The sequence below is a fragment of the Pundamilia nyererei genome, unplaced genomic scaffold (genome assembly GCF_000239375.1).
Source record: "Pundamilia nyererei isolate P.nyererei 1_Seehausen unplaced genomic scaffold, PunNye1.0 scaffold00417, whole genome shotgun sequence".
Taxonomy (NCBI): Eukaryota; Metazoa; Chordata; class Actinopteri; order Cichliformes; family Cichlidae; genus Pundamilia; species Pundamilia nyererei.
In genome coordinates, this window is record NW_005187818.1 from 182,207 (window position 1) to 192,804 (window position 10,598).

Below are 10,598 nucleotides of genomic sequence, written 5' to 3' on the forward strand. Positions count from 1 at the left end.
CCCCCCCAGAACGGGCCTGGGCTCTCAGGGGTCCCCTGGTGCATCGGTGGAGTTGGAGGTGTGTTCAACTGGTGGGGATGCTGTTACATCCTTGCAGAAGTTCTCTTCTCTCTAGGACTTCATTCTGCAGGTGGGGGCGATATATATAGGAAAGGTGGTGAATGAACTCAACCTGGGTGTCTATTGTCTTATATAGTCTGGGAGGTGATTGGATGATGGGGTATGTTAGAGATTTTCTACAGGGTAGGTGTGGTTTCCTCTCTGGTGTGGTCGGGTGGGCCGCCCCGGGGTCTATGGGGGTTGGTCGTGCTACTGCTGTGGACCCCGGTTTGATTGCCCCTCTGGGGACGATTGCACCTGGACCTGGGGGTATAAGGCATGTTCTCAGTGTCCGGGGCTGGGTGCTCAGGTATGTACTGGCATACTCCCGGTGGCTTGACGGGGCCTGGCACTCATGGCTCAGTCGGGCTCCTTCTGGGGGTTGGGGGGCACTCGGACCTCTGAGCCCGGGGCTCGGTCCGCACTGGCGTGGCTGCTGGCAGGGCCTGCAGGCATGTTACCACAGCCCCCTGTGGCCTCTGGATGGCTGGGCCTGGACCTCCTCCATGTCTGCTTTATGTTGTTCCTGGGGGATGGGGCTATGGTTCCCCACACCCTCTAGTGCAGCGGTCCCCAACATTTTTTGCACCACGGACCGGCCTTTAAGGTGTCGCAGATAAATACAACAAACTAAAACCAGTACCGGTACCAAAAAAAGATTTATTCATAACACACGGAAAAAGACCCGAGCCTCAACTCTCGTGTCCTGGTACCAAATGACTCACGGACCAGCCCGGGGGTTGGGACCGCTGCTCTAGCAGATAGTTACATGGAGAAACCTTTTGAATACACAGGTGTACACACGGGTGTTCACACACACACGTTGTCGTCCTTGGCTGCTGCCTCAAAGCACATCGTGTGTTGTCGATCTTCCGTGCTGCTCAGTAACATTCAGTATTTATTATTTACTGTTACTTGTACTTATCTCGGTTGTTGCTGTGGTCTCTCTACCGTGTCGTTCTCTTTTGCTGGTTTTCTTTTTTTTTCTTCCAACAGGTGATCCAGCTGATTTTTAGTGTATTTTCTCTCTGTCCCTCTTCCCCTCTAACTTTCTTTCTCCCAGTCATGTCTGTCTAGTTTGTAATAACTTAAAATAAAATAAAGATCAATCAGGGACCGACTGTTGGCGAACAGTAGAAAACACTGCTGACAGACAGACGCTGTGGTATAATAGAAGCAACAAAGAGCGTAGAGTATGTTACTGACAGAACGTGAACTGGGCTGATGGGATTGTGCTAAAATGGCCAAAGCTCGATGTAACGGAGTATTTGGGGTATTTCTACTATTTCTTCAAGTCCATCGCCTTACAGCAGTGAATAAAAATAGAGATGTGGGAGGAGCCTGGCTTGTCATCAGTGTGGTGAGGTGAGACCAGCTTCACAGCGCCTCCTGTTATCTAACAACCTGCCTGTTATGTAACAGCACACACGAAAATTTTGCAAAGACATGAGGAGGAGGAGGAGGAAGAGGTCTGCATTAGGCCTGCACTGATATCAAAGTCGATACCGTTTATTAGACCCACAGAGCAGCCTGGGACAAAGGAAATGATCACATCTGTACTAGTGAATGAATTCATGCTGTCATGATCAGTGATGTAAATATGAATTTACCGTTCAAAGGATCCTGCTGGATCTCTGCAGATACCTTTAAAGGTTTCAGCCTCAGCTTTTGATTTCATTCTACTGTAACCATGTTAAAATGTCACAGTACATCAAACACATTCAGCTTATTGGAGCCTTTTTGTTCCCTTTTTGTTACATTTGGCGTTTTTTAATGCTTGTGGATGTGCAAATGTGGCAAAGCACAGTGTCTTCATAGACCATCATGTCTACGACTGCTGTCATGCTGAATGCCTGCTGGCTGCTGTTCTTACTCAGGGTTGTTCGAATGTTAATCAAACCAGCATTTCTGTGAGTGTGCAGTGCATGGACCATATCCATCCATCCAATCCATCACACAACTGAAATATTGTGACCTATTACTCTTTACAAAAACGGAGACCATTTATATTCACAGTTTATTATAACACTTCGTAAGTAAGGTAATAATAAGGTTATAAAAAGTGCAATTAGAGAGTTCTTAAAGCTGTAAGTCTGCTACACTGTTCAGAGAGTCACATGGAAAGAAGCACGTTAGTCAGATTCTACATTCAACTGTTTTTTATTGAAGCATGCTTTGATTTCTTTTTTAAAAAATCAGTTATCAACAACAATAGAGATGTGATATTAATTTTATTAAAATAAAGTCTGCATTACAGTATCAGTCGGGTAATAACTGGATACCTCATTCATCTACGTGCACACTGAGTTAGTCCATCATTCCCTCATTTCTTTATACAGACATGGGTGCAACACTCTAAACCAGCATCAGTCTGTCTGTGTGACGCTGCTGTGACACAGTCGGTCGGTGTGTGTGTGTGTGTGTGTGTGTGTGTGTGTGTGTGTGTGTGTGTGTGTGTGTGTGTGTGTGTGTGTGTGTGTGTGTGAGGGGGACCACAGATTCCAGCTTACCCCTCTCTCCTTCCAGATCCATCTCTCCAGTTTCCTCCTTGCAGCATCCCTCCTCCTGCTAAGCCAATCCCCTGGTGCACAGCAGCATCATGTGACCAACAACTACCAATAGTGTACTACCAGGCACCGGCAAAAAGAGGGGAGGTGTCTCTCTGTGTTCTTCTTCTCTTCACTGTGAGTCAGACGGCATCCCTGGATGAGAATGGATGGATGGACACGCAGGATTCATCTGACTAGCACAGAGAGGTTTCTCCTTTTTATTTCCCCCTGAGGAGGAAGCGTGCTGCTCCATCTTAAACGCCTACTGCATCCCTCCCTCCCTCCCTCCCACTGCTACTGGCACACAGAGGAGATGAATGGGGAGGCGATGGACCCGGCACAAGAGCAGCAGCAGAATGCCGGTAACACCTCCCACCTACCTCCCCCTCCAACCATCACACCGGCCATTCCCCCCTATGTGAAGCTGGGTCTGACCATCGCCTACACCGTCTTCTACTCACTGCTCTTTGCCTTCGTCTATGCCCAGCTTTGGCTGGTGCTGCGGTACCGGCACAAGCGCTTCAGCTACCAGACGGCCTTCCTGTTCCTGTGTCTGCTGTGGGCCGCCCTGCGCGCCCTTCTCTTCTCCTTCTATTTCAGAGACTGTGTGACCGCCAATGCACTTGGACCCTTTGCCTTCTGGCTTCTGTACTGCTTCCCCGTCTGCCTGCAGTTCTTCACGCTCAGTCTCATGAACCTCTACTGTGCACAGGTGAGCGGGCTTCTGCTGCTGTTACTGTTCTGCTGCTGTTATTGTCATAGCAGAGACCGGTGGCTCTGGGAACGGCTAACAGGGTTCAGACTCTGGCAGGCTTTAGTCCACGCAGGCAGTGCGGGGTTAATCTGCAACAAATCTGAGGTATCCTTTCATTTATTGTTGATGTGCTGCCATCTGTGGCCGCTGACGGTAAGAACATTAATGATTAAATAAGCAGGTTCCCACCTTCACTAGTCCCAGTGGCAGACAGTGGCACAGTAAAAGCCAGTCTGAATTACAGTGGGGGGTTCTGTTGACTCAGGAATCTGTGGGGCTGAAGAATGAAGTACAACAAACTGCAGTTCTTGAAACGGCCACTTGAGGCTGACTCTAAAACCGAGTCAGTGCTGTGAACATGTTTGCAGCCCGGTAGCTTTGGCCTCTGTGGATAGTTTCCTCTATACTGCATAAAGGTTTGATGTTAGGATGCTTCAGTTTGTAGGTGGATGCCCAATAGCTCATAGAGCTGTAGCTGACTGAGCTTGTGGTGCTGGAGCTTTTTGAAGTCCAACAAGTTTGTATTTCAGTTTTAGGAAGTGAAAGTGTCTGGTACATAGTCCTGATTGGTATGTATGTGGTGACCCTGCATCACTGTCGTGACATCTGTCACTGATCAGCTCTGATGAGTGCAGCTGCTCAACTAGACCAGGAAACAGAGTGTTTTCACATGAGAGGAGACTCATTAACCAGCAGCGCTTGTCTGTGAGAAAGATGACACAGGTTATTTTACTACAGTGCATTATTTCCTTAATGCGGGTACCTTCAGGAACAAATCAATGAGATGAGCTGCTGCAGGCTCTGAGGAAGCACACACAGTTTGCAATGCTTGCATGCTGAACACATGGCAGAGACAGATGAAGCTGTGTGGACCGAGTGAAGCTCAGACAAAAGTCTGTGTGCTGTAAATGTCCAGTTGTTGTTTTAGAAGCGATCCAAGTGCATTTGACTGAGATTAACTTGTGACTCATTGTTCAGCCGTAGGTAGTGAAACCTGGAGCTTTTGGGGGGAAACTGTTGATCGTGCTCTTTGGCAGTGAAGCATGTTAATAAGCTTATATTATACGTGAGTTTCATTTTTGAATGACATAAAGAAGTGCTGTTTCATTTATGAGCTGATAATCTGACAAAATAAAGCTTTTCCAGCTTCCTGGTCGTAGAGGTAAAGCAACCCTGAGTGTGCTTCTCAGGAAGATCCAACTGATAGGTATTCCTTTGAATAGACCTAGAGCCTGGGTCCTGCATTAACAAAAGGAGAACAGAGTCCTGACTGGCCAGCAGTCCTTGAGGAGGCCGGGCTGTTGGACTAAATGTGTCCGTCAGATGACCTCTCAGCCCGTTTGAATAACCAGTCTCTGCCTGTCTCTGCTTCTTCCTCACAGGTTTACTTTAAGGCAAAGTCCAAGTACGCACCAGCACTACTGAAGTACAGGTAACTTGACTAACTTATGAAATCGAAGAAGGTTGTCAAAGCAGGAAGTGGAGTTGGTATTTTCCTAGCTTTTCCAGAATCCACAGCGCTGTCTCCCCTCTCCCAGACTTCCTCTGTACCTGGTCTTCCTTTGCGTCAGTCTCATTTTTCTGGTGGTTAATCTGATCTGCGCCCTGATGGTCAAGATGACTGCTGCCGACGTGAAGACCATTGTTCTGGTGAGGGTGACCGTTAACGACAGCTTGTTCGTACTCTGCGCCATCTCGCTGTCCGTCTGCCTCTACAAGGTGGCCAAGATGTCATTGGCCAACATCTACCTGGAGTCAAAGGTAGAGTCTCCTTTCATTTACAACATGTGCTAAACTATGAGGAACGAGAGATCATGCTGCACAAAATTGTTTGAATAAACTGATGAAATGTCTCTGTGTGTAGGGAACGTCCGTGTGTCAGGTGACCCTGATCGGCATCACGGTGGTGTTGTTATACGCATCACGAGCCTGTTACAACCTGGTGGTGCTTGCCCTCGCTGACATCGAGACCATCAACTCCTTCGACTATGACTGGTACAACGTCTCCGACCAGGTTAGACCTTCATCCAGCTGTAAACAGGAGCCGGCTCCTTATGTCACCATCATGTAACTAGGACTGGGGTAGTACTCGTTGCAGAGGTCCTGCATAAAGCCGACCTGATCTCCATACATGTGTTCATTCAATCACACCCATACCTGACCTGACCTGGGTATACCATGGGTATGGCCATGTTGTGTGCTCTGCACGCATTCCCCGCTGTGTGTGTGGAAAACATGCACAGACCAGTGTGCCACTACATGTCAGCAGGTTTGGAAAGCTGTGTTTCTGTTGCCTCTGACCTGTGTGTGTGCGTCCTCAGGCAGACTTGCGGTCCTCTCTTGGAGACGCCGGTTACATCGTATTTGGGGTGATCCTGTTCGTGTGGGAGCTGCTGCCCACCTCACTGGTTGTGTTCTTCTTCAGGGTGAGACGGCCGCCTCAGGATCGGGTCAGTACTGCAGGTTCTTACAGTTGGCATGAGGTTTTCTCTCTAAGTTAATGATAGGCCATCACTGTTTGACTGCTGCTCTGATGTATTTGGTCCAACAGAGCACCACGGGAATCCCTAACCACGTTCTCTCCTCCAGAGGATATTTCTTTGACAATCCTCGTCGCTATGACAGCGATGACGACTTGGCGTGGAGCATTCCTCCCCAGAACGCCTCAGCGAGGTGTGAACATCATTTCTGACTTTACAATGTCACTGTCACTGGTACTTATGGATGCCTGTGGCTGGGTTAACTGGTGATTCTAAATTGCCCATAGGTATGAATGTGAGTGTGAATGGTTGTCTGTCTCTCTGTGGTAGCCCTGCAACAGACAACTGGGACAGGCTCCAGTTCCCCATGACCTGCATATACTACAAAAAAAATGTCCATCACGCCACTCTTGTGTTAATCTATGCACGGCCTGAAGCATGTGTGTGGGAATGTATGTGAATGTTTTACTGTTACATCTTATTAGTATTTTAAGTATTCTATCTATTTTATTTATTGAATTTTATTGTTTTATTTATATTTTGATATTGCTAGGGATGATGCAATGATCGGGGACCATTCTTCATTTCGTTGTTCTCGTGACAATGACAATAAAGTTTTCTGATTCTGATCTGATATAGCTTCAGACAGGACTACCATTAAGGCCTGGTTGTTGGACTGCTTCATTTATGGCTCCCTCTGAATGGCAATGAGGCAGGTGTAGTGGTGGGCGTGCAAATAGCAGAGATAGTGAAGGTCGACTCCATTCATCTGGACGTAGTGTTTTCAGTGGGTGTAATGAAAGTCACCTGGATGAGTGAAGAAACGTTTCTCCCACTGAAACGTTCAGATGAACAGAATCAGCCTTTTAGGATTTCCTTAGTGGAAGCTCCAGATCTCCTGTGACACAGGTCTCTGTGACAGAGCGGCTCCTGTAGGTGCGTTATGGAGCTGGCGAGTGTATAACTTGAACCCTGACTTTAAACAGTCGGCTGTGTGCCTTTGCCTGTGTCTAGATATACAATATTTGCTCCATTAAAGCCTCTGAAGGACAATGGGTCTGATTGCGATGGAGCAGAGCTGACCTGACGGTTTCACCAAAACGCAGAAAACCTGAAGCTTTTTTCACAGGCTTGGTCCTGACTGCCATATTTTCTCTGACAGCCTTTCCTCTGACTGCTGCGACTGGGGCAGCCGCCACAGCAGCTTCACCGTGCATCCCAACAGTGACGAACAGCGCCTGACCACCGCTGCCGGGGAGCTCCGCCCTTATCCATGAGTCCGCTGCTCTGTGTACAGCATCACTCTGCACTTTGACACGGTTCGGTTATTGTGTTTGTTATTGTCACTGACATAAGGCTTTGTGGAGTCACTGTAGAAAATAAAGAAGAATGTGTTACAGCAGGGGTCTCAAACTCGCGGCGCGGGGCCACTTGTAGGTGACGTGAAGAAAGATAATGCAGTTCGGCCCTGGAAGTGCGCCACGTGTCTGCACGGGCAGAGAGGACCAAAGGCTTCAGTTAGTGAAGAGTCAGTTTCTTATGCAACAATTTAAACAAACAAACAAACCACTTTCAGTAATATTTGTTTGTGTTTCCTTGTGTGTTTGTTTGTACTCCTAAAACACTAAAGTGGCCGTCCAATGAGACCACAGTGGTCCACAGCTCACTTCAGTTTGAGACCCCTGCCTTACAGGTTTCTACACAACAGTTAATCACTATGTGTCCTTAATTTTTGGTCCCCCAGCTGATCGCCCCAAACAGTCCCAGAACATCAAGTGTTTAGCTGTAAACAAGAACATCTGAATTTGGCCTCATGATGTTGGACTTTTCCCACAGCTACAATGTTGCTGCTTCTAAGACTCGCGGTATGAATATGATGTTGTGATGAATGTTTCGAGTATTTCAATGAAGATAATCCAGGTAGTGAATTAAATTGGAAACAGTTCTTTTCATGAAGTCAGCTTCTTTGTATTTATTCACACACTCACAAAGACATCCGATCAGAGTCTCTGCTGTGCTGGGACACTGTAGGGGTTAGCTGATAACAAAGCCAGTTAAACGTGGCCATCATCTGCACATCTGTGTAGTCCACATTGTTCTGCTGTAAAATACTGCAGCAGGTCAAAGTTAAACAGGAAAGGAGAACAGTGCACATCATACCGGTCCTCTCATTACTATATGAAACAAAGTGGGCACTACATAAAGCTAACCTGTTTTCAGTCTAAATGTATGTTAAGCTTCCTTTTACTGTAAATGTGTGAGGGTCATTTTTGGCTGAAAAAGGTTAGAAAACCATTTTCAAACAAAAACAAGTTCGAACCATTAAAAGAGCAGGATCGTTGCTAATGTTAGCGACACAATATTAGCAGTGAACATCTGTCCAGATGTGTTTTAAAAGTAACAATTTAATGTGTTCAAATATCTTCAATGGAGAAGACCTCTGCAGCTTTTTAAAAGACGGAGATGCACAAAATGCTTCATTAAAAGTTCATCTGGAGCCACATGAGATTTGATAAAGATGATCAGGACACGCAGCAGCGTACTGCTTTACCACCTATGTTTGGCAGTGTTGACAGGTCAGCTGGGATTCCCTAACCCCAGCACATCAACTAATTCCAGTAGAAAGGAATTCATTGTGCTGCTCATCACACCATTTTAACATTTCCCCCTAAAACGACCTGAAACAACATAAACCCAGCTGCTGGTTTGCAGGACGCACACGTGTGATCTGTGTCTGAGTATTAATAATAATAATGGATTGGATTTATATAGCGCTTTTCAAGGCACCCAAAACGCTTTACAATGCCACTATTCATTTACTCTCACATTCACACACTGGTGGAGGCAGCTACGGTTGTAGCCACAGCAGACCGGGGCAGACTGACAGAGGCGAGGCTGCCATATCGCGCCATCGGCCCTTCTGGCCAACACCAGTAGGTGAAGTGTCTTGCCCAAGGACACAACGACCAGGACAGAGAGGCCAGGGATCGAACCGGCAACCTTCCGGTTACAGATGCGATTCCCAACCCCCTGAGCCACGGTCGCCCCATATATTCAGGTGTGAGCACAGAGCAAACATGTTAGCATGCTGTCTGTGCAGCTGATGCTGTTAGCAGCAGAATGCAGCTGCTTGTGTCCAGTTTACTTTACCATCACGCTCTCGTCCTTGTGCAGTAATAATAAAAGTAACATCCATGCTCACGCTGCAGACTGAGCCATTATTTTCCTCCTCCTGCACACCAACTGAAATCAGCTGATTGGTTATTGGTTCTCCAAACTTTGCTCAACCTTTGTTCATTTTATTTCAGAAGAAAGAGAGCGGTGTGAACCCTCAGTGGTGACTCGGGGTTATCTGCACTTGGCAGACTTTGTTTCCTTACACTTTTGAAGGCTGTCTGTCACCCCTCCTGGACACGTTGCTGTTCTGTCATCACGTGACGTCTTGGAGCATTGCTTGGAAACTGAAACGACACCGAGAGGATTGTTAGGCAGCTCAGAGCGCTTCAGTGCAATTCATGAAGTGGGAAAAGGCAGGCAGAAATGACCAAAACGACTTATTAGTCACTTTGAAGACAGTATTCAGGCTGTAGGCAGTATTTCTGGAAAGAACTAGCAGATCATTTTCTTAAATCCTTGAAAAGCTCCTCATGAAAGTTTTTCCTCTTTTTACTTTGTGAGAAAAGCAGGAAGAGGTGGTGAAGAAGCCACACGTGTGGGAACGACACTGATTTAATCAGTAACCAGGCAGCCAATCACTCCACGCGTTGTATATCCACATCTGAAAATCACTTCACGGTTGGGTATCGATCACAGTTTCCACACCCGTCAGTGCTGCACGGCTCGGGACAAGCTTCAGCTCCAGATTTCTAACAGATTTACTGCTTTTGTAAGATTTGTAACACTTCACATGTTTTGTTGTTGAGCTTTTGTGTTTGTGGTGTGAAATAAAGACATACAGCCAGTGAAGGACAGGAAATGAAGAGAATAAGCAAACACCACATTCAGGTTCAGAAATATTTATTCCTCTTGTCAAATAAATACAGTTCGCAGGTACAGCCTTTTTGACCCTTTTGTGTCGGACTTCTGAACTGGTTTGGTTTTTTAAGGCTGGTGAGTGGACTGTACAAGACTGCTGCTGGGCAAGCGAGGCTCAGAGAAAGGCAAGCACTCCCTCTCTCACACAGAGTCTCCCTGCACGCCTCTGATGGAGGCTGAGCCACAAACTGGAACTAATGTCGGGTAACTGGCCTGAAGTGGGCTAACTCACTGCCACAGTGGGAGGTGTGTGCTCTGAAGCATGTCTGACCAGTACACAGCACACACCTCATCTGCTGTCTTACTGGCTTCTAGCTGACAGAGTAACCAATGATAATACATCAATAACTGATGGGTCACATGATCACAACATCTGGATTCTGGATCTGAAATCTTTGATTCTGAAAGCTTCGAGCCATTCTTACATTTTACAGGTGTGAATGGTCCCAGCCTCGCGCCCGGCGGCAGCTCCGTGACCCTCTCACATCAGCTCAACAACCAAAACATACATAAAAATGTAAAAACCAAACTGATTTCTTAGTTTTAGGTTTCTGTTGTTGAAAGCTGCGAATGTTGCTTTTGTTTAGCACTAGAATACAAATGATGATTAAGATCAGGTGGCACACATTATAAAGCTGCAGTATTAACTCACCTGTGCTTTAAAAACAAGTCAATCTTTAA

At 46.7% G+C, this 10,598-nt stretch overlaps 1 protein-coding gene across 1 annotated transcript; it reads left to right on the forward strand.

Moving 5' to 3' along the window:
• The first annotated feature begins 2,798 nt into the window (after positions 1 to 2,798).
• On the forward strand, positions 2,799 to 7,815 carry gpr137bb (G protein-coupled receptor 137Bb). Its single transcript, XM_005753272.1, has 7 exons — positions 2,799 to 3,360; positions 4,785 to 4,834; positions 4,941 to 5,163; positions 5,267 to 5,416; positions 5,724 to 5,852; positions 5,954 to 6,075; positions 7,045 to 7,815. The coding sequence occupies exons 1-7, from the start codon at positions 2,962 to 2,964 to the stop codon at positions 7,157 to 7,159; spliced, it is 1,188 nt and encodes a 395-aa protein (XP_005753329.1). The 5' UTR covers positions 2,799 to 2,961; the 3' UTR covers positions 7,160 to 7,815.
• The last annotated feature ends 2,783 nt before the right edge of the window (positions 7,816 to 10,598 follow it).

What these genes read in the sequence shown, in the direction of transcription:
- gpr137bb (XM_005753272.1), top strand. Translation starts at nt 2,962, where the DNA reads ATGAATGGGGAGGCGATGGACCCGGCACAAGAGCAGCAGCAGAATGCC. An exon ending in ACATCTACCTGGAGTCAAAG is followed by an intron (nt 5,164 to 5,266) that starts GTAGAGTCTCCT and finishes CTCTGTGTGTAG; the next exon opens with GGAACGTCCGTGTGTCAGGT. An exon ending in GACGGCCGCCTCAGGATCGG is followed by an intron (nt 5,853 to 5,953) that starts GTCAGTACTGCA and finishes TTGGTCCAACAG; the next exon opens with AGCACCACGGGAATCCCTAA.